Genomic DNA, 24,819 nt, shown 5'->3' with positions numbered 1-24,819 from the left:
ACGGGAAGATTCAGATACATGGACATATTGGGAAAAAGAGCAAGTCCCAGAGAAGAGAGGGATGGGAAGGATGGGGGTGAAGCAGAGAAGGGAGGGAACAGAGAGAGAGGAAGGCAGGGCAGATGAGCTCTGGGCATGGAGGCTGCAGGCACAGAGGCAGGGGAGGAAGATGTGGACAGATGGGAGAATGCAGTAGATAGGCAGAGAGGTTGGGGAGAAAGAGAGATGGAAACAAAGAGGGGTGGAGAGAGTAGAGCAGAACAGTTAATAGAAGGAGAAATAAAGAGAAGGTGAGAAACAGCTAGAAGATGGTGGGTATGGTGGTGGTAACAATGGGATAATGGGGTTGAGGGGGAGGCGTAGAAACAGAAAGGGCACAGAGGAGGGAGAGCATAACACAGTAGCAGAGAGGAAAAGAGTACATGTGGGAAAGAAAATACTTTTTCATAATATTTGGTATCATGGTATATTCGTTTCTCTGTGTCATCGCTACTCTTTCACTTACAGAATGATGAAAAAATGAACGAAGTGATGAATCTGGCCCACACATTCCTGCAGAATTTCTGTCGGGGAAATCCACAGAACCAAGTTCTCCTTCATAAACATCTGAATTTGTTTTTAACTCCCGGTGTAAGTATTTTAGTGACTTCTAATATTGGTAGTGAATGTCCTTCTGATTTGTTTTAGCAGCGCTGATGAATGCAATTTTATTAGTCTATACCACCTTATTTTTTTCCTTGTAGGGGTTCTCTCCCTTAAAGTGAATATGTTTTTTTTTTTTTTCCATTAAGGAAACATTCACAGAAACTTGAAGTATTACATGAATTTTCCCTGCAAGTGACAACTTCCTTTATGTGTATATAGTTTAATGTTAGGAAAAAATATAGTAGAACCAAGAACAACTGCAATGCCATGAGTGAGATGACTATGGAAAACTCAAAGGTAGCCGTGACTCTGTGAAACATATGTCAGTGGATACTAGGGCAGAGCTAACTTTGAGGAGTAGATAATTAATCTCAAGAATCCCATTGCCAACATGTTGACCTTTATGATAATCAACTTCTTTTTCCAACTAAATTCCTCTGTGAGCTCAGTTTGCTTTTAATGGTCAATGATCTCATTGCATTTCGTAGAAGCCTTGCCCAGGAAACTCACTATGGCTTTGCATAAAATATAAAACTGATCACAAGCAGGGAAATTCGTCTGAGTACTGTAAAACAGAAAATCGATCTTGTCAGAATTACGAGGGCACATTCCTGTCTGGTTAGCTCCTGGAAGCAGAGACCATGCGGCACATCTTCATGAACAACTACCATCTCTGCAATGAGATCAGCGAGAGGGTCGTGCAGCACTTTGTGCACTGCATCGAGACGCACGGCCGCCACGTGGAGTACCTGAGGTTTTTGCAAACGATTGTAAAAGCAGATGGGAAATATGTGAAGAAATGCCAGGATATGGTAATGACAGAGGTATGTTCTCAGTTTGCATTTTAACAGCCTCACACAAATATTGTGCTCCAGTACGTGTTCTCTGTTAACGCTAGTGTAAAAAGCCCCCACAACAGAGGTGTGGAGGATCATGTCGTCCTGATGACTTAAGCAACAAGTGTATTTTCTTTAAATCTAGTGAAGTAAGGTGCCATTGAGTTTATTTTTCCTTTTGATCCTTAATGAATTTGTGTATTTTAAATAGTACAATTCTGTGACATGTTATGAGAATAAAAGTGACACATTTTATATTTTTAAATTTTCAATCTGTAACAAAGATGGTTGGAACTCTGTTTTCCCATTGCCTTTTTTGCTCTATTCCTGAAGGAAAGAATCCGTATTCCTTGGTACTATTTGCAGAAGGGTTTGAAGGGAATTAAGTTAATTAATAGAAACTATCCATCAGTCATTTACGATATGTGGAAACTTAAGTTGAAAATTTAAGAAACACAGATGGTTGAAGTACCTCATTTATTTTGCTCTCTTCACTGTGGTGTTTGACATTGAGCGAGATTTATGCAATGAGTAAGTTACTCACCAGGAACCAAGTGGTGCTTTGGAGAAATTGAGCCCATTTAGGTAAATCATTGCTCTGTGACCTAATGGTTCTCTAAAGGCCTCTATGGATTAAGGCACCTTTCAACCGTGGCTACCAAACACACTTATGTAATAGATTAGATTGATATGAGGGGATTTTCATAATTACATACTTTCAATTTGGGAATGAGGGGAGGGGAACTTCTATATTGATATAATTGAGTCCCTCCTGCCCTTAAGATTTTAAGAAATCTTAAAATTAATTCAGCTTAAAGCCTTGAATTTTTAATGTAAATTATTAAGCATTTTAAAGAACATTTTAAACTTATAAAAATTTACCTTTTTCTTATCTACATTTAAATTCATAATTGTTCTTCATTGCCTAGAAATGTGGGAACTAATTTGATTTTGCATCATGACCATCAAGGAAAGAATTAAAATGGGAAAGCAGCAAATAAAAATTAGCAAAGTTTTAGGATACCTATTAGGGGAAGTGTTTTTATGTGGAAAGAAGTATTTGTAATATTATATTATGTTGACATATAATGCATATTTTGATACATATACATTTTCTTTCAATGAAACGTTCAAAGCAAGCCAGTTGTCTTATTGATTTAAATCTGTTATCAATTTAATTAAAATGGAGAAAAACTATATCCCCAAAATATCTCCCATTGGGGTTAGAAAATTGGTACTGATAATAGACAATAAGATATTATGGAGTTTGAGCAATAAAATTACCACCTGCTGGAATTCTCTACTAAAATTGTATAAACAAAGCAGGAAGGAAAATGTATATCCTAAAAGCCCCTGCTTATTCATTTCTTTGTTTCTCTCTCTTTTTAAGTCTTTTTTTTCTCCATTTCTCTCATCTCCACTTTCACCTCCATTCCCTTCTGGTGCCCATGACACATGGAATTTCTAGATTCTTATAGAGTTGCACTTGGCTCAAAGTACATGCTTTTTTATTCTGCTACTATGGAAGGGGGTTGGGATGTTTTATTCTGCTTTAGTAAAATTAGACTTGGGAGATTTCGTATGTCTTGGCAATGGCATCTTCCATTTAAAGTAGAGGAAAGCAACTTGTATTTTGCAGGTTTAATTTAAGGGAATAACTCACTGGGGAATGATTATCATCTATGCCATTTAATTCCTGCCCCCATCTACCTCTCCCCTGTCTCCCTGGCTGCTTTTGAAGGTATTCATAAATAATCACTTGGCACCTGACGAGAATCTTTTTACTATCCTGCTTTGGTATAGTTCTGCTTTTGCAATATTATCTGTGTTTTTACAAAGAGATGCATGTGTTTCCAGATAGACCAAACCTTTGGCAAGAGCTGCAAGGATGAACATTTGGACTGCTATGTAGACTCTCTTATTATCATTTCAGTTGATAAATGGGGGTGAAGATGTGCTGATATTTTACAATGATAGAGCATCATTTCCCATCCTTCTCCATATGATGTGTTCAGAGAGAGACCGAGGGGATGAGAGTGGTCCCTTAGTCTACCACATCACCCTGGTGGAATTGCTGGCAGCATGCACAGAGGGGAAAAATGTCTACACTGAAATCAAGTGCAATTCCCTTCTGCCCTTGGACGACATAGTGAGGGTGGTGACCCATGACGACTGCATCCCTGAGGTAAGCCTGGCAAAGGCTGAGCAGCCGTGGAATTATTATTAATGTAAAGTGCATAAGGGCTGGAAATCCCCATCCCATTTATAACGAGATAACGCATTTAGTCAAGAAATTGTACTTAGCTATATAATTAGGAACATTTAAAAGAGCATAAAAAGTTTCCTTTTTGTAGTTCTACAAGAAGTTTGAAAGAAGATAAACTTTTTCAAAGTAGAGCCACTGTTGGTTTACTGGAAGCTACTATAGGAGTCTCTTAAATTCTAAGTGTGGCGATGTGATAAAACCGAGATTTTTACTTGTTACCTCTGGTATGTGCTTGCACATGCAATGGATGCTTCATAAATAATTCATGATCACTGATAGGCGAGGCTAGGATGGTGCAGCAGTATCATCTGTTAGACTCTGTAGGTTTGCCTTGCTTTACGGAATAAATGCATTCTTGGAAATGCAGACCTGCATTTTGCGTTATTCACACATCATTTTTTTTACCCTCTGTCCTTGTTTGGCTCTGATAATAGGGGAAAAACTCATTAAAAACTGGTTGTCTGCCAACAGGATTAATGAGGCTTCCAGGAATGTACATTGCAATAATTTCTTTCTTTTCTACTGTTGTGGTGTATTGTTGTAAAGTTCATCAATGTGTGGTGCATCAAATAGGATATAAATCCAAACATTTTAAATCATAGTAACTTAAAAAGGTGTCAGGTTAAGTTAACTTCCCTAATTTCCCAGTAGTCCTATGTAGTGATGGACTTACAGGTATCTTTTTGTGAAATTTTGTGGAATTATTGACACTTCATAGCAAGGGTACTTCCTGCTTTGATTGGCTTGAAATGAGATAGCCAAGAAAGACAGCATATTGAAGTGATGAAATTCCCGGGTTTGGTCTCTGTTTGAGGTCCTGATTCTGACAGTGCTTCTTTCACATGCTGTTCTTTCTGACCACAGCACTCTGACCCCTTGTGTTCACCTACTTCACTCCTCTTCATCCTTCATGTGTTGATTCAAGCACTACTTCTTTAAGGAACACTTCCCTGGCCTCCCATAGTAGAGTTATAAGAGTCTACAATTTGAAATTTGGCATTGGAATTTTGTTAATAAAGATTATTAACATGATAAGAGTAGCAGCTAGGTTGTTTCTATTTACCATTCTATTACCTGAGCCCAAGACTATACTTAATAAATATGTTTTGAATGAATGAACGAATGAATTAAAGAATGAGTCAGAATCCTGGATCCATTACTTCTAGCTGTGTGACTGATTCCAGCAGGTTCTTTAACTTTTCTGATCTTCAATTTCCACAATTCTAAAGTGAAACAATGGTGGTATGTATCTGAGAGGATTGCTGGAAGATGGAACTGAGTAAGGTATTATGTACAAAATGCTGCAGGTGTTTGGTATGTAGCAAACAATAACTATAAGCTGCTGTCAAGATGATTATGATGATGCACTGAATGGCTCTGATGTCTCCCTGCCCTATGATCAGTTCTTGATACAGGCACCCTGTCTACTTTTTGGCCTTAGTCAAGTAGAGAGAAGCACTAGGGCATGAAAGCTGTCCCTGTATTCCTTATGGTTCTAACTTGGATTCTATGAATCCTTGAAATTATTTACATGGTTTTGTCTGTCTATGCATTTGGGGTGATTTATAGCTCTCATCACATTATTTATTTACTCATTTTATTTGTTTATTCATTTAGAGAGAGAGTGCAGGTGTGAGCTGGTGGGGGGTGGGTGCAGAGGGAAAGGGAGAGAGAGAGAATCTCAAGCAGACTCCACGCCAAGCACAGAGCCTGACGTGGGGTTCCATCTCACGACCCTGAAATCATGACCTGAGTTGAAATCAAGAGTCAGATGCTTAACCTGCAGAGCCACCCAGACGCCCCTCATCACATTTTCATTAAAAAAGAAAGAAAAGAAAAGAAAAGAAAAGAAAAAAAGAAAGAAAGAAAGAAAGAAAGAAAGAAAGAAAGAAAGAAAGAAAGAAAGGAGGAAAGAAAGAAAAGAGAAGAAACACTATTGCCCTCCACACTTTAGAAATACTCTGTGTTGGTGAGACTCATCTCAGTCCTTTATGAAGAATTTTGCTAATTATGAGAAGGAATGTTACTACATCTTAAAATAATATAATTTTTTTTTTTGTAAACCATGAGCCTGTTTCTTCTCAGAATAGTAACTTAAATATTTCTGAATGGCAATAAAGTATTATTTAATCAACAGATTTAAACGTTATATTAGAACTCTCTTGGTTACAAACTACAGAAACCTAACTTAAACTGCTTAAATTTAAAAAAAAGGGGGATTTTATTGGCCCCAGTATTTGGGAATTTGAAGGATAGTTGTTCTGATGCATCAAGAGGTTCAAACAATGTCAGAATTCTTTCCATCCCTTTTCCTTTGTGGTTTTGCCTCATTCTCTTCTGAGCGTACCTGCATGTGCCTGCAGAAGATGGCTTCTTGGAGTTCAGGTTTACCTTGTTCCACTGTAGTCATGAGCGAGTGAGTGAGAGAATGACAGAGAGAGTGTGAGAGAGAGAATGACAGAGACAGGAGAGAGAATGACAGAATGTCAGAGACAGAGATGGAGAGAGAAGGGGAGGGAGATGGAGAGGAAGGAAGATAGGGAAAGGGAGCACATTTGACTCTCAGTGTCTCAACTAGGATAGACTTGGTTTCAGTTGGGTGTACTTGCACATTCCAGTCACTGGGTGCAGGGGAATGGGCTACTAGGTCAGGGCCTGGAGGGTTTTTATAAGAGAAGGGAAATGGGAATGCTTTCTAGGTAGACATAAAACGTGCTGTAATCCATGATAGTAACTAACCCAGATTTTATTTAACTTTTCATATTTGATATTTTTAAATGAACAATGAAGAAAACTCACTATCTTTTGTATTTGAAACTTGTGCAGGTTAAAATTGCTTATGTGAACTTTGTTAATCACTGTTATGTGGACACTGAAGTGGAAATGAAAGAAATCTACACAAGTAACCACATCTGGAAATTATTTGAGAACTTCTTGGTGGACATGGCCAGGGTGAGTTACGCTTTCACCGTTAAACACTACTTCATGCTTAGTTAGGTTGTTGATACATATTTTGACTAAACAGGATCAAGGGTCTGGATGAAAATTTGGAATTAAACCCTCCAACTTTGGATGTAATCCATTACATTCAAAAAGTTGTGCATGCATTTCACAAGATTGTGAGATTTAATGAGTTCATAAACACAAAATACCCAATATAGTGTGTATAGAAACAAGTGTCCATTTCTACTTTTACCACTGGCTGTATTGGTTTGTTATGAAGTGGAATTTTAGTGGCTTCTTTACATGGGTTGGGGAAGACATTGACAGAGGTCAGTTTGTATTCAGCCTCTTATCATGATCCAATTACAAACCATAGATGGAGGAGATCTCAGGAGGCCTTGACCACTGCTTTCAGACAGATAGGTACTTGACCAGACTACCCAGGGCTTAGCATTGCTCAGTGTTGCCTAGCCAGAGTTTTCTTTGGGAGAGTGCTCCAGTAATCGAATCACCTGGTTTGATTCGTCACTCACAATAGGTCCTGCTTTTTACTGAGTCCATTTCCTCCTGTTTTGCCTTTTGGGGGAGATTGGAGAGGAAGTGTGGAGCCGGTTGGCATTTTCTAGATATTGTCCAGAATATTGAGTAAGTGAATAAATGAATGAATGAAGAAAGGAAGAAAGGAATCTTCTTTATAGATAGCACTTAATTTTAGTTAGTATATCTTAGCCGCCCGCCTTTTGGCGTGTTGAATTGTCATAACACAGAGGGTCTATTATTTCAGTTTTTTTGATCTTTAGTTTTCCCATTGAAGTGATGGGATAGAATATTCAAATAAGAGTTTCACTAATAGAAGATGGTGTATAGATAATCCTTAGACTAGTGATGACTTATGGTGGGCTCTCAGTTTTTTGGACTCTCGACATTCCTGAGTGCTGGTAGCTTTACACAGGCCTTATTTAGATGTATTTGGAGGAGAGGGAGGTTAGTGAGGTCCATATTTCCACTGTTTTATAAGAATGGATGCTGATGGTTATCCACCCGCTAACTGCCTCCTTACAACCCTTACTAGAAGGAAGGAAGACAAGGGGAATATAATAAAACATTGACTCGGACTCAGACATCAGGGCTTTGCAGATGAAATGTGCTTATTTTACCTTTGATGTGGTGTAATATGAGCCAACTCCACTATGTTCAAGCATGCGTGGAGTAAGGCAGTTCCTAGTTTACTTCATTTCTATAGAATAAAAAGCCACTCATTATCTTTTGCAGCAAGACCAGCACCTGTGGAGAAATCGTCTTGTTTTACACATGATTTTCATACCACTCATATTGACCCCCATGTCCTTGTGAACCCTTGTATCTGATGGGCTACAAGGATCTCTAGAGACCTTGAAGTAAAGGATGGGTTATATGCCGATGACTGAGCTTTAAAATTGTGCGTGCAGGAAGATATTGAAGAGATTATAGACTGATTTGCAGAGTTGCACAGCGCTATGGACTAAAGATAAGCTTGAAAAGACTAAGGTCACATTCTAGGCAGCATGAGCTGCAAAGCTAAAAGGAGTTTTATTTTTTTAAACCAAAGAAAGCTGATGGTAACTGCCATTGGTTATGCCACCTTGGGAAACACCCTTGCTGTTGATGTATTTATAAAACTAAAATGTATGTATTATTTTTTGTTAAAAAAAAAGCATGCATGCCAGAAAGGGTTTTTATTTTAACTATTTTAATTAAGTAGACATTTAATGTTATCTATTATATAAAGGCTTGAAGGGAATTTTGAGATCTTTTAATCTGTTCACTCATTATGTCTAACCACAACAGCTTCGCTAAACTGTAAAAAGCATTTTTTTCTTTTCTTCTGGTTTCCCTCTTATTTATATTTTAAAACAGCAGCTCTCTTATCCCCTCACCAAGAATGACAAAGACTTACCCTTCCTATTTCAGGGAGGGACACCTGGCTTTTCCGTACTGGGCTGTCTTTCTGCCCTTGAAGAGAGATTACGGAGCCACCGCACACTCAAATTCAAATACAACAAATTGTTTAAATAAGTAGAATGTGGCTTCCTAGGCAAATTTTCAGTTGAGTAGATCAATAGTTCTCAAACTTCAGTAAGCATCAGAATTATCTGGAGGGTTTGTTAAAGCACAGAGTGCTGAGCCCCACCCCAGAGTTTCTGATTCAGCAGATGTGAGTCTTTGCATTTTTAACACGTTCCCAGGTGATGCTGAAGCTGCTGGTCCAGGGACCACACTTTGGGAACCACTGCAGTAGAATGTAGTAGTTTAAGAGTAGGTACTTCAGAGGCATTAGCCAGACCAGAGTTCAAGTCCAGATTCTCCCTCTTCCTAGCTCAGTTACCTTGAGCAACGTACTTACCCCTCTGACTCAGTTTCCTTACTTGTAAAATGGATACGATAACACATTCCTCATAGGGTTACTAGGAGGCTTCAATGAGATAATGCATATAAAGCACATGTGTGGCACTTAACTCAGAGAGCTGGTAATATCATCTGTTTCGTCCCCATCATGGTAACATCACTGGTATTATTACATGGTTATATGTAGCCTTTAAAGCAATTTCAATAAGCTTCCTCAGTACCTCTATCAAATCATAATGTTGAGGATAACCAAAAGGAGGACCAGCCAGTACAGGCAAGAGCCAGAAACCATGTCTGTGAAATTGGACATGCGCAGTAATGACTTGACATAGAGATGGGCTAAATACAGATGTTCCCATGAAGTGATGAAGTCCTGGGGCAGCTGATTTACATCAGTGAGAAATGGTGAAGGTAATCTGGAGGCAAGATATATGGCAAATTGGACCTAAAGAATCGTAGGATCTTAAGGTTGGAAGAGACTGGCAGTCCTATAGCTCACACTCTTCAGCACCGGCCTGTATATTTCCAATAAGAGTGATCTCACTCTTTTTTGAGACAACTGGTTTCATTATTACATAACTTGAATTGTGAAAAGCTCTTAATATTGAGCCAAATTGTTTTGTATTATAATTTTTGCCTCTCTCTTCCTTCTGTAGCAACATAGAATGATTCAGTTCAGCGAAGATGTAGGTATTTACCATAAGTAACATATTCTCCTTGCTGGTGATCTACTTTCAAGTAATAAAGTCATACAATTTAAAAAACTTAAGATCATCTAGGTTGACCTCATAATTTTGCCCCTTGGTTTCAGAGAGATTACTTTGCCAGCATAGGGAGACTTGCCTAGCCAGAAGCAGAGCTGGGAAATCTGCTGGGGCCTAACCCGGTGCTTTTTTTGTAACAGCTTCTCAGATTTGTTCTGGGCTCCTTCCTGTTTTCAGTACGCTTTTGGGTTCTCTCTAATATGTCAGTATTTTAGAAGTATGGCATTTGAGGGGCGCCTGGGTGGCACAGCGGATAAGCGTCTGCCTTCGGCTCAGGGCGTGATCTCAGTGTTCTGGGATCGGGCCCCACATCAGGCTCTTCCGCTATGAGCCTGCTTCTTCCTTTCCCACTCCCCCTGCTTGTGTTCCCTCTCTCGCTGGCTGTCTCTGTCTCTGTCGAATAAATAAATAAAATCTTAAAAAAAAAAAGAAGTATGGCATTTGGGATAGAACCCAGTGTTTCAGGTGGGGTCCGGCCAGCACAAGGCAGATGATTATTTTAGTAGAAGTTTGGAGAACAATCTTACTTAAAAGGCAAAAGAAATATTAATATGTAGTGGCATTAATACCATCTTCCATCTTTCTCTTCATATTGCTCTGGAGTCATTTCTACCAGGTTCTTCTTGTTTGTTCTTGGGTAAAGCTCTCTAAAGAGTCTTAATTAGTATCTTTCATATTCCTGTTAGTATCCCCTCGTCTTTTATCTTGCTAAGACCCATATAAGAAAATCTTTTTTGAGAGACTGTTTTTAATAAATTGGTGCTAGGTTTCACACACTTAATTCCATTCTGATTTCCTGCCAGTATCTGTGTTCTGTAAATACACCCGATTTAGGCAGGCAGCAGAGGCATTAGACTCATGAAAAGTTGTCCCACTGTCTTTCAGAGCATTTAACAGCAACTCACTTATGGTCTGTGTTCCATTGTGGCTAAAATTGGTGTTTGTGGGGCAGAAATGCTTTCCTTTGCTTTTGCAACTGATTGTTATTTCAAATTTGAATCATTATTAGAAAGCACCTGAACAGGGGGTAGACTGTGGTCAATGTTAGCTTCAGACTCTATTTTTCCTTTTGAAGAAGTTTCCAAGTTTGCTATCAATTTCAAGGTTCTCTGATGACCAGTGGTACCCTACGTGATGTATTGGCAGAATGAAAGTAGACCAAGAAATAATGTGGAGGTATACTAACGTAGTGCCATGTCATTGCCGTGTCAGTCACTGCTTAGCAGGACAACTCAGAGTATTTTATTTCAAATAGATCACTTGTTTGAGCCACTCTCTCCCTTTACGTAGCTTAGGTCAGAAATAGGAGTAAAGGTAAAATTTATATGTACTTTGAACCACACTTTCCAAGTTCTTTAATTTGATGGAATTGAAATTTTCTTTGGTTGATCATTTGATTCTAGAGTTTTCTTGACTTTCTTAAGTTGAATGATCCATTGAAACATCTTATTTTAAAGGGTTCTTTTTATATTAGTTAGCATTGCAGGTAAGCAAAGAGTATAAAGTACTCTATAAACATTAGCTTTTGTTTGGCCCCTCTCCCTCAATTGTAATTCTGTTTTTCTCCTCAACTTTCAGGCCAAGTTATAAGGTGGTGTCCACATGTAATGAATACTTGTTTGGCTAGTCTTGATTGATGGTTGATCCCTATGCTGCATCCTACTTTCTGCTCTTTAAATCATTAATAGCATTTGTCATAGTTGAACAATTCCTTCCTGAAACACTTCTTCACTTGGCCCCCAGGATATTTCCATTCTGCTTGCCTCCCTCCTCATTGTCTACTTTCTTAAGTTCCTTTTTTTTTTTTTTAAGATTTTATTTATTTATTTGACAGAGAGAGAGACAGCCAGCGAGAGAAGGAACACAAGCAGGGGGAGTGGGAGAGGAAAAAGCAGGCTCCCAGAGGAGCAGGGAGCCTGATGTGGGGCTCAATCCCAGGACTCCAGGATCATACCCCAAACCGAAGGCAGACGCTTTAACGACTGAGCCACCCAGGCACCCGCTTTCTTAAGTTCCTTTACTCTTTCCTCCAAATCTTTCTAGATTCTCAGTATTGGACTGTGCCAGACTTAAACCTTAGACTTACTCCCCTCTGTCTACAGTTGCTTGCTTGCTGATCTCAATACTCTTCTGTCTTTAATACCAGACTTATTGAAGCTTGGATCCTTCTCCTGATGTCCATTCTCACATATCTAACTGCCTGGAGGGTATCTCTACTTGGCTATCTAACTTCAAGCTTCCCATTTACTCCTATATCCCACTAAAAATGAATTCCTTCTCAAGTCTTTGGCATCTCAGTAAATGACAATTCCATTGTTCAATCCGGGCATTGAAGCAAAAAGTCTTGGTGTTGTCTGTAGACTTCGTTTCCTTACACTCTAAATCCATTCCTTAAGCAAATTCTACAGACTTTAACCTTAAAATATTAAAAATCTGACTACTTCTGAACACTTCCATTACTACCACCTGTTCCAAGTTACCATTAACTCTCATCTGAATCATTGCAGTAGCCTCATAGCCTGTTTCCCTGCTTTCACACTTGCTGCCCTTCTTCATCTATTCTCTATTCTTCATCTGTACAGCAGCCATCATGATTCAAAAGAAGAGGAAGAAGAAGAGTGATGGCTCAGTTCACTCCTCTGATTACTCCCAGAGTAAAACATCTGCATGATTCGGCCTCTCCTCTGGTCACCCCTCCCCTTCCCCATGTCCACTTAATTTCCCCTAGCTGGTCTCTGTTCCATCTAATGGCCATCTTGCTGCTCCTCAAATATGCCAAACTCACTCCCATCTCAGTACCTTTGCAGCTGCCTGGGGTGCACCGGTCCTCCAGGTATCCTCAAGACTTCTTTCATGGTCTTGCTCTGAAGTCTTCAAGGAGGCCTTCACTTACCACCCTGTGTGTAGCAGCTTCTTCCCTCTGCTCCCCCTTCACTTGCTTCATTTTTCTTCATAGAACTTATCCTCACGTGACATGTTTATATACATTTGTATTTGTTCCTACTGAAACAAACAGAGGGCAGGGATTTTGGCCATTTAGTTCACTGCTGCACAGTTGACCTAGAACAGTGTCTCACACATAGGAGATACTCAGTATGTATTTGTGGAATAAATAAATAAATATCCACTGAAGTGAAAAAACATTTCGGAAGTGAATTGGAAAACAAAATAAGTGTAGTCTTAGTACCGAATTAAGTGGGCATATCAATGGAATGAAATAAATAGGCATAAACAGATTTTTACATATGTAAGATATTAATATATAATCAAGAAATGATTACCCATTAGTAAGGGAGTGATTAGTTATTGTCAGGGATGAGCAAACTTTATCCACGAAAGCAAGGTAGTTAATATTTTAGCTTTTCAGGCTACTATCACAATGGTTATAGCAATTACTAGTGGGAAAGGAGCCATAGCCAATATGTAAGCGAGTGGATATAGTTAGATTTTCCCCATGCGTGTAGTTTGCTTACCCCTGGATATTTAAAGTAATATCAAAAGCTCCATTAGGGTAGTGATACTATATATTTTATTTATTGATAGATCGCAGGTACATAGAACATTCTTGGCATGGAATAGACATTCAACAAAAATTGTTGATTTGAACTAAATCAAAATGACATTTGAGGACACCGGTTATTTAGGGTGAAATGAACTCAGCTCCTAAGCTAAATCATATAATAGCGTAAATTGCAATTAGATTAAGATTTTAGAGATAAATGTGGAACAATAAAAATGGATGGAAATGTAGGTGGCTATTTATCTGTCTTTGGATGAGAAGGTTCTTTTTAAGCATAAAAGCAGTGAACAAGAATGGCTAAGGAAAATAATAGACGTTTCATTTTTTGAAAATTTCAAATTTAAGTACATAAAACATCACCCATAGAAATAAAAAAATCAAAATAGAAAAAGGTTACTGAACATTTTTAAAAAGGCTTAAATAATCTTTACATAAAGAACTTGGGACACCAGGGTGGCTCAGTCAGTTGAGCTTCCGACTCTTGGTTTTGGCTCAGCTCATGATCTCAGGGTTGTGAAATCAAGCCCCGTGTCTGACTCCATGCTGAGTGCGGAGCCTGCTTGGGTTTCTCTCTTCCTCTCCCTCTGCTCCCCACCCTCTAAAATACGTAAATAAATATTTAAAGGCCCAATGATTGAAAAAGAAAAAAAAAGTATTTATCTATTCACATATATATATATCTATATATCTATATATAGATGAGAAAAACACTAGCAATCTAATAACGAAATGGTCAAGACTCAGGCATTCATGACTTATAGAGGAGGAAATACAAGTAAACCCCTGAAAAAATAGTCAACTGTTAATAATTTTTCAAAAATACAAAGAAGAATAAGATCCAGTTTCTAACTATCAAAGTTGTAAAGGTGAAAAGATAAAAGTAAACAGATAATATTAAATGTTGGTTCACATACTTTGCTGATGAGAATGTAAATTCATGCTGTCTTTCTGAAAAGCATTTTGGTAATACATTAAAAGAAACCTTCATACCTTTCTAATGTGTCAAATAATTTACCTTCCAAGAATCTGTCCTCAGGAAATAATTAGAAATGATATCAAGGATTTATGGTCATAGAAGTTCAACATGCTGTTATAATAATATACAGTAAGAAATAGTTTCAAAATTTAATAATAGAGAAATGGTTCAATAAATTATGATGTATCTATAAGATTGATGTTATAGAGTCATTGAGATTACTTTTAATAATGTGGGAAGTGCTAATGGTTGAGTGATGAGTATAAAAAGAAGAAGACAAAACTGGTTATCTAGAATAATTTCAGTTATGTAAAATACACATGGCAGAGCACAAAGATTAGAAGAAAGGATTCTAAGAGGTTAACCGTGGTTTTATCTGGATTTTTGTATTATAGATAATTTTCATTTTCCCTTTTGTGCTTTTCTATATTTTTTCAGGGTTCCTATAATTAATGTATATGGATATTAAGAAAAATATTATCTTTTTAAAAAATTAGTTTAGAACTCTTAAGAAAGCCAACTGAGGGTATGAACCGATCCAGAGAGGTTCCCCAAGCAAGTTAGGTAAAATAGGAATCTTCAACCATACCCAGCCTCCTGCAGCACAAAAAGGAGCTATCTTCCTCCCTGTACAGCTTGTATTTCTTTATTTTTCTCTAGAGTATCTTATTTGCTCTATTTTCCACTTATTTTATGTATTTATTAGTCTATCGTGTGTCTTTCTTGATTAGAATTAAAGCTTTTATAGAGCAGGGACTTTATTTTGTTTGGTTCACTGTCCTAACTCCTAATCCAGTAGTGTGCTTTAATTTAAATAATAATAATTTAATAATTTAAACAAATAATTTAAAAATAATGATATATGGAGTTTGGTATTATTGTAATATTTTATAATATTTTACAGAGATTTTAAAATATTTTTAAAATAGTGATACATGGAATATACCAGAGAGATTTAGATAGTAATTAGTGATATAAGACAAACTGCAAGCAACCTAAGAGTGAGACAAGAAATGACTGTTTGGTAAATGTTTGGAGGACAGTTGGATATCAATATGGGAAAAAATTCATCAGAATCCATAAATCAGGTCACTATAGCAACAAACTCCCAGATAGCGTAAATAGTTAAATGGGAGTCAGGATGCAGAAAGGAATGGAGGAGGACTCCAATAAAAAAGTAGAAAAAAACGTGTAGAATATCCTTTGCTTTTGTGGAAGGGAGGTTTTTTTCTTCTTTATATTAAATAAATGGAAATGATCTAAATAAAAAAAAGTGCCTGAATGCTAAGAATTATTTGACACAATGAAATGTAATGAAATGAACATTCTAAATAAAAAATCAGAATGTGAAAAATGTATGAGAAATAACAATCAAAAAGAGCTTATTACGAAAAATATGTCAAAATGATACGTTGTGTATCAGTCATTGTCCAGGTCTTACTGAAAGTGGTTAGAGGATTTTAATCATCCGTATGTGACAAAATATAGGCATGAAGTGATTACGTGGAAAGCGCCAAGCCTCATTAGTAATGTCAGAAACACAAAATAACTTTTAGGTATCATTAAGCGGGTGAAAATAATGATAATTTACGGGTAGAACAGTCAGTTTCCGCAGGAACCAGATGGCATCCTCCAGGAGATGTGGGCAGTGTGAAAGGGACCAAGAAGGCACAGGGGAGCACCCAGGAATCAGGGACACGGCAAAGCTGTTTGCACCCAGGTGTGAAGGGGCGAAGGCAACACTATTGTTACTGGGGACACCGCCGAAGGGCTCAGTGGGGGCTGCAGCTAGAGACACAGACACTGCCAAAGCCTCTGTGAGGAGAAGGAGATGGCGTTGGAGGCAGAGGCCCCGTAGGTACCTGAATTCTTTCTCTTCCACTCTGTTCTGCCAGTGCCTCACATCAGCTGATCCCAACCGGAGCCGAAAACAAGAGCTAGTTGGTAATAATGAGGGACCATCCTGGTACCTACCAATCGCTTGTTGATAACATTGTAAATTTATTTTAGAGGATCAGCCCAGCAACAGTATAAGACTGTCTACATATCCTCCTCTGGTGATTCCTCTTTTGGTAGGATATACGCCAAAAATCCAAAAGTAAATACAAGAATTTTATATAAATTAGGGAAATCACATGCAAGACTAGCAAGAAAGAAATAACTAGGAAAATAAGAAAATGATTTGTAGTTTTGGTTATGTATACCTCAGTTTATTCCAAAAATGGATTAAAGCATGGTGGTGCATTGGTATGATGGAATAAATATAACCTTTTATTTTTATTTATTTTTATTTTTTGCAATTGCTCCAAGTTCCAACTTTATTTATTTATTTTTATTGTGTTCAATTAGCCAACATATAGTACATCATTAGTTTTCGATGTGGTGTTCAACGATTCATTAGTTGCATATAACACCCAGTGCTCATCACATAATCTTTTAAAATAAGTGTTTAGAGAATCACATGGGGCATGTTTTCTAGGAAATAATGGCATGTGAATAGTATGTGCAAATAGGTCGAAACTTTGAAAATACGTGTATTACACATAAAAGCTCATTTAATGTGATATCATCTTTTGGAATCATTTCCAATCTTTATTGGAACGAGGCAGTAAAAATAAATAAAAGGCAGAATGGATAAAGAGGTATTGTTATTTTTTTGGGTTCTTTTTTTTTCCTGGAAAGTTTTAAAAGATTTTAATAAATAAAGTGACTTCTTAACATCTCTTAAGTATCTGTGATACCACCATGTAGGATGCAAGGTTCTGAGGTACAAAAATATTATTATTCATATGGGGAAGAAAAAATATCTTGAAAAATTGTTTGAATGTCTTGTTCCTATGAATTGAGGAATAGGTTCCACATAGTTTCGTAAACCCAGGATTTTGAGCAAAGTCTTTATCTAGAAATAGATTACTTTTACTAATCCACCAACTAACACAAATTTCTCAGTGGTTCTTTAGCGAATGTCCAGTTGCAGGTAATTCAGTGTGGTACTACAGGAACTCTGCAGAGCCCCACAGAATTGTGTGAATGTCGCCGGATGCGGAAGAAGGTTATTCGGGCTGGTTATGGTAGAATTGGTCGGCTACCTCTTCAACTTTAATATATTTGTATCCTACAAATCAGAAAATTTCTTTCTTCTTTCTTTTCTTTTTTTAAAGATTTTATTTATTTATTTGACAGAGAGAGAGACAGCCAGCGAGAGAGGGAACACAAACAGGGGGAGTGGGAGAGGGAGAAGCAGGCTCCCAGCGGAGGAGCCTGATGCAGGGCTCAATCCCAGGAGCATGGGATCACACCCTGAGCCGAAGGCAGATGCTTAACGACTGAGTTACCCAGGCACCCTGAATCTGAAAATTTCAGTATCAAAGCCAGTGCTGGAAAGATATTAAACAAAATCAATCCTATGTCCTATCCATCGTGGGAAAACTGACTTTATATTAGTTCTGGGACCATGCTCAGTTTTAATCCTGATGTTCCACAAATATAGTCTCACCCAGAGTGAACCTGAAACAACAGAAGAGTCTTCCTGTTCTTTCTTATTCTTTCGTTTTTTAAAATGAATTGATTCATTCATTTCCCAAACATTAATTGAACATGTTGTATATGCCAGGCGTTATGTTACCTGCTGGAACACTAGCTAAAAGATTGCATAATTTGACATCGTTTATTTCCTTTAATTGCACTGTTCCTTTCCATAACTGTGAGATTAGTTCTAATGCAACCCTGTCAGGGCGGTGTCACTTAACAGAGGAGGAAAAAATGAAGAGCCCTGATGGGAAGTGATTTAGAAACAAAGCAATCCCTGTGCTCTTTCTTTTACCTGCATTCGTCAATGCTGTTACTTTCCCAACCAAAGCACTGGGGACACACATTTGAGAAGGGAATTTTTCTCTTTTGCGAACTTATTTGTGTGAAAGGTTTTAAAGCACTATCAAATTAAATTATAGTTACTTAATTCTTTTTGATTAATCACCTTACTGAAAAGAACAAGAGATGATGTAGAAATTTGGATTGTCGAAGAACATCTGGAACATCTGGCCACCATATTTTCCCACCATCACTGTGTGAATATTTAAGCGTTGTTACTCTGCCCCAGTTTTTCAGGGTTTTCTCACACCCTGTGCTTTCCCCCCTCCCACTTTTTTTCTTTTTCTTTTTATCTTCATGTTTCTTTTTATTACCCAGCTTTTTTTCATTTGTTTTTAATCATGTATCTTAGCTTTTGCAATTTGTCTACCCTGACATATTTGGAAGTTTGTGGTTTGTTTCACAAAATTACCAATTTCTGCCTCATTTAATCACATATAAAAATCAGGGCAGGAACCAGGCCTATGTTCTTTTCTGGTTTATCCTTAGTGTGAGTATTGTCTCTTCTTGCTCAGCCCTACTCAGGGAAGGAAGCGTGCAAAGGCACACTTCTGGGCTTCCCAGAGCACCTATGCTATGGATGAAAAGGTCTGAAGTGTTGGGAAGAGTTTTATCTTCTTTAGCTTTCTACTTGCCAAATATTTTCTGTTTGCATCCTCCAATTTGGGCCAGGTATTATAAGTGAAAATATGTAGATATATAAACCGCCATTAATCACATTCACCACTTTCTTAAAATGACTGTTTCATCTTTGATTTCCTCACATTGTGTGGGAGGGTGTTTTCCAGCAAAGCCACACTTGGAAACAGAGGGAGAGGTTGGTCTGCAAAAGTAGGGAGAAGCAGAGCAGGAGGAAGGAACTGGGTGGGGGGGAGAGGCGGTTATGAAAGAATTCTGATCCAAGGATGAAATGACAACCAAATTTAAAGGAGCAGCTATGGAAGAATTATAAAATTTTAATAGATTTTTGGCAGAAATGTGTCTATTCAAAGCAACTTTCAAAAGCAGAAGAAATGTTGTAAATAACAATTTCAGAGCAATCTTTACAAGGTTTCGGTACTGAGTTAGAATTCAAAGATGCGGTAGAGTGTACTGAGTTGTTCAGTTTTTCTCTCCAGGTTTGCAACACCACCACGGACAGGAAACACGCGGACACCTCCTTGGAGAAGTGTGTCACTGAGTCAATAATGAGCATTGTGAGCGGCTTCTTTAATTCCCCCTTTTCAGACAACAGTACCAGCCTCCAGGTAACGTAATACTCCAGGAGTATTCTGTCGCACAGAATTTACCTTATTTGTGTAGGAAAAAACTTTAATCTGGTCAAGAAGTCATTTCCTACACTTCTGAAGGTCACTTTTCTCTCATGTTATTTACTCTTATGCCCCTTTCTGAGTTTACCGAGCTTTAGTTGAAATAAAGAGGCCCCATCTTCAAATTGAGTTATTCCTGTTCTCCCTCCAAGTATAACAGAAACATTCATGTCAGTATATCGGCTGTTTGCCAAGTGTTGCAATAAGTGATTCTTTCAGTGGATAGGCATTTTGACTCAATAAATTCCACGTTAGTATTTATCCTGAAAGAGTTAGCAGGAATTTATATAGTAAGATTTTCATTCAAGTATTCATAATACTTAAAAATTGACATCAACCTTAAATGACCACAAACTAGGAGAATAGCTAAATAAATTATGGTGTGTCTGTAGGATGGCTTATTACATGTAGCAAATGGAAATCATGTTTTAAAAGAAATATTTATGACTAAAGAAAATGATTATGAGGTAATATTAAGTGAAACAGTCCCCAGAATTGCACTATAGTATCAGTCAAATCTGTATGTGTAAAGAATATATGTGCCTACATACATAGATAAACTCAGGAGGTAAATACCTTCAAATTGTTGAAACTGATTATCTGTACATGGTAGATTATTGGTGATTTTCATTTTTGTGGTTCCAAAAATTCTGTGGTGATCGTGTATTACTCTTACAAAAATATCATTTTCAGTTATACTTTCTTTAGGGAAAACTTTTTTTTTTTTTTTAAGATTTATTTATTTATTTATTCGACGGAGATAGAGACAGCCAGCGAGAGAGGGAACACAAGCAGGGGGAGTGGGAGAGGAAGAAGCAGGCTCATAGCGGAGGAGCCTGATGTGGGGCTCGATCCCATAACGCCGGGATCACGTCCTGAGCCGAAGGCAGACACTTAACTTCTGTGCCACCCAGGCGCCCCTCTTTAGGGAAAACTTTTAAACTATTAGAACCATAGAAATTGTTTTTGTAGGACAAAATTGTTGTTGCCTATTCTTGCACATCATATGAAACCAAAACACACAGTCAGTCCAGCAAACAAACTCAGAACACCTGCTCTATTTATACTTGGAAATAAACCAGAGATTATTTTAAAAAAATATTTAAATTCATGTCATTGGCTTCAAGAAATGCTAAATTTTTATGATATAGTTAAAATGCAAATAATCAAGATTTTCTAAAGCATCTGGCATGGTGCCTGTCATGAAGTGGATACATAATAAATATTTGTTGAATGAGATTTTCTGTCAATGGCACTGACGCTCAAAAAAGACCGTATTGTGTTTTATTTCGATGAGCCTTTTTGATAATGCAGAGATGCCACGTTAGGAGTGTTCGTGGCTTCGTGGCCCATTTGCATGCTTTCTGTTTGCAGACACATCAACCAGTGTTTATCCAGCTGTTGCAGTCTGCCTTCAGAATCTACAATTGTACCTGGCCAAACCCAGCGCAGAAATCCTCCGTGGAGTCTTGTATAAGAACTTTGGCCGAAGTGGGTAAGTCAGGCTGTCGGGTTTTACTTACTCTTACATTTTGTGAAAGAAGTTGGACTTTTGGCAAAGAGCCAACACAAGCAGCTCTCCAGTTTATGACTTCTCAGGGAAAAGCAGGTACAGTTTCTCTAAAGCCAAAGAGCAATGCCCAGCCAACAGTTCTGAACATTGTGGCGTACTTTTGGGGAGGGGAAGATGATCCTTGTGTTTCTTTTTTCAAAATTTTAAAATTTATTTATTTATTCTTAATTATATTTCTAATCATAATATTGCATATGGCACTTTAACGTAGCTCAGGAAGATTTTACAGGGATGAGTTTAGTTTAATTGTTGTCTCAGATTTCGTTATGGCCTGTCTTGTCCATTAAGTAACCTGACATACCAATACCTTCATAGGGCAGTGGGACCTTTTGAGGGTTTTTTTAGTTTTCCAACTTGGTCTGAAATCCATCACTATTTACTAAGAGCCTGTTGTATACAGAAGACTTCAGGAATTACAGATGAAATGGAAGGCAAGGGGATTACAGCTAAGGGAAGATTAGTAGATTTTAGAGGGAATTTCTCATAAATTCCTCTTTTCTGCCTGCCTGCCTTCCTTTCTTCCTTCCTTTTTAAAGATATTTATTTATTTATTTATTTGAGAGGGAGCACAAGCAGGGGGAGCAGCAGAGGAAGAGGGAGAAGCAGGCTCCCCGCTGAGCAGGGAGCCTGATGTGGGGCTCGATCCACGGACCCTGGGATCATGACCTGAGCTAAAGGCAGATGCTTAACTGACTGAGCCATCCAGGCGCCCCTCTGAAAAATCCTGTCTTTCTTTCAAGTTAATTAGGGCCATTTTCTAGATGGCGGAGAGGAGCCAGAGAAAGAAATATTGGGCTTAAAAAAGCACACAGAGGAGCTCGACCATTCTCTCAACTATTGCAGCACTGGGAGTGTGTGTCATCACCGCTGACATTGAATGAGCCCTCACCATGTGCATTGCTAAGCAATTTGCCTGATTGGTCTCATTTAATGCTTGGATAGGTTCTTTGATTATTTACATGGTAGAGTTGAGAAAAACAGAATTATCCAGATTAGGTAACTTGGCTAGGGCTATAGTATATGCTTAGTAAATACTGGATAAATAAATCAATGATTTAACTCATTAATGGCCATTTAAATTTTTTTTAATCTTTCCCCCATCTGCAATTTGATGTGACTGTATGTTAACAAGTTTTAATGACTGCTCAATTTTAATTTGAATAAATAACCTAAGATAACCTAAGAGGATCAATTTAAAAATTTTAGAACTAAGAAACTAACAGAGTTCATCTCAGTGATTAATTATAAATAAGTATTGAACTGGATAGATTTTCTATATACCAAAAAGAAACAGTGTGTAAAACACATTATTCACAATAACAATAAAAATATTAAATACTTAAGAGAAAAGTTAACAAAAACATGAGAGAAGAATATTATAATACTATTTTGAGGGCTATAAAAATGTTTCATAAAGGAAAAGCTTTACTATTACTGGATTTTAAAAGTTCCTTTTGTGAGGATGCGGCTCTCCTCAAATACCCGATAAGTTTAATGCTTCAACCACCTGGGAACCCTCCTCCACACACGCACCATCGCTCCTCACAGCCCATTTGGGCTTAGGTACCACATGTGGGGCCAGACCCCACAAGGATGTGTCCCCTGTCAGCGTGGCCTCTGACACCCTTCTATGAAGGCATCCTCCTTACCTCCTGTAGGTTCCCACAGTCTACCTCAGGCTGCTGAGGGACCTTCTTTCCACGGCATGGCCTCTGACTGTGCTGGCTCCTTCCTTCACGCGCATACCCACATCACCGTTGGTACCCTGTGCCAGGCTGTCCCCCAGCGGCTGACGCGCTCCTCCCCCCATCAAGTCCTGATTCTCCACTCCAGGCAGCCTCCTATGCAGGCACCTTCTGCTTCTTTTTGGACTCAGAAGCGCCGGATCACCTCATCTCCGTGTGCATTCTTCACTTTGCTCTGGTTCTTCTACAGACTTTAGGACCGAGCCTTTCAAGAAGGGAAGAAGTAAAGGAAGAGGCCACAATAGGTATTGTGTCAAAAATAAAGAAGGACACAAAAGAGAAGCTAATTCTTACTTTAAAAAGATACACATAACAGAAATGTCCAGAAGGATATAAACAAAATACTAACATTGATTATCTCTGGTGAAATTATAGGTCGAATCTGGTTCTGTTGTTCATGCTTTAGGGTAAACTCTGAGTTTTTAATAATATACTTTTTAAGCTATAATGAAAAAGTACTAACAGCATTTTTATTTGGATGAAAGTCATCTGGGAAATATACTGATCATTAAAAGATAAAATCCAAAGGAAAAGCAAAGAAATATGGTGCTATTTCTTTTTTCTACATAGGAATACATTGTCTTAGCTGCCAAGTATATTTCTATATTTTACATTTTAAGGCAGCCTCCCCTCTTCTTCCTTCTTTCTCTCTCTATCCTCCTCCTCTTCCACCTCCTTCTTTTTCTTGTCGTCCATCTTGTCCTCCCCCTCTTCCTCTCTTAGAATTTAGCAAATGCAATGGCAGGGGGGAACACCAGTTGGCCCTCCACAGAGCATAGAAGGCATACTGTTCGAAACATTTAAAAATTGAGATGAACTTTCAGCCACAGGGGAGACCCCACGCTGTGCTTTCCATCTGACTTGCCACTTCAGTCGTGTTTCTTGTGCTTTGGGGATTTAAAATAGTCACCGACACTACATTAGTCTAAAGATATCTTTTATTTCTGTTGTAAGATTTCATTTCCTACCAATCCTCTGCTGGCCCAAACCTTATGATTTAGCAGGATAGTTAGTAACTTTTTCTGTGCTTTAAAGACAGGTGTGATAGACAGGAAGTCAAAAATTTTATCTAAGTCTATAATCAGGGTAGGTTTGGAAGACTGATGCTTTCGTGTAAAATCTCCATTTTATCTTTGTGAGGAAGCACGTTTTCTTTCTCTTCCTGGTTTGTTCTGTCCACTTGAGCAGTTAGGAAGCTCTGGAAATTTCATCCCCACTATCCCTCTGCATTTGTGCCTCTCCTTCCTTCCCCTCCATAAAGGCCTTCCTTAACCCCTCATCACTTCCTTCCTGCACCCCTGTAGGAATTACTCCGTGTTCTCTCCTCCTGTCTTTCTTCACCTAAAGAAATCTGCTACCAGAGTGATCTCCTTGAAGTGAAATTCTCTCTGTTGGTTTAAAAGCATCAACAACAAAGTCCCCAGCCTTCAGTACTGTCCCTTTGTCTAGCAAACTGAGGGTGGATTTCTCATTGTCACATTCATGGCCCCTACAGCACAGCCCTACCTTACCTTTCTGACCGCCTTGCTCGCTGCTTCCCACACGCCTCATGTGACAGTGGATGGATAGAACGTCCGTGCCTTACTCACGCTGTACCTTACTTTCTCATTCTCTGTTTTGTTCTTTTTCTTTCTCTCTCATTTCCACCACTGCCACCTGTCAGCATGTTTCCCATTATTCGAAATTTTTTGTTCAAATACCTCCATGAAAGCCCTTCTTAACTCCCATATCCAGAGCTGAACTTGGCCCCATTTCACCACATACTTTCTTCTGGTCTTCATTTGATTGTAGCTTATCCCATCCAAAGTCCTCATCTTATTTCCCCTATTAGTCTTTGAGGGACAGTGATTATGAGGTGCCGATCACAGACATGAATAAAAAGCTATTGTCTGGGATGAAGAAGGTGAAAAGCAAATCCCGCTTTGTGATACGTAGACCCCCTCTTTTTTTGTCCGTTCACGATGCCGTGCATAGAAAAACATAATG

The 24,819-nt window shown here is 38.3% G+C and overlaps 1 protein-coding gene across 2 annotated transcripts in view; it reads left to right on the top strand.

The window, feature by feature from the left end:
- ITPR2 (inositol 1,4,5-trisphosphate receptor type 2) overlaps positions 1-24,819 on the top strand; it is a 477,037-nt gene that overhangs the window by 212,306 nt on the left and 239,912 nt on the right. For both annotated transcript variants that reach the window (XM_045811874.2, XM_087855710.1), the window contains 6 exons: positions 508-630; positions 1,269-1,469; positions 3,415-3,666; positions 6,574-6,699; positions 19,324-19,452; positions 20,890-21,010. In XM_045811874.2, the coding sequence (XP_045667830.1) occupies positions 508-630; positions 1,269-1,469; positions 3,415-3,666; positions 6,574-6,699; positions 19,324-19,452; positions 20,890-21,010 (952 nt within the window). The remainder of the gene's footprint in view (positions 1-507; positions 631-1,268; positions 1,470-3,414; positions 3,667-6,573; positions 6,700-19,323; positions 19,453-20,889; positions 21,011-24,819) is intronic.

The sequence above is a fragment of the Ursus americanus genome, chromosome 25 (assembly GCF_024610735.1).
Source record: "Ursus americanus isolate L20-20 chromosome 25, mUrsAme1.1.p, whole genome shotgun sequence".
NCBI lineage: Eukaryota > Metazoa > Chordata > Mammalia > Carnivora > Ursidae > Ursus > Ursus americanus.
Note: the sequence above shows the minus strand (reverse complement) of the source record. Positions and strands in the feature narration are given on the sequence as shown.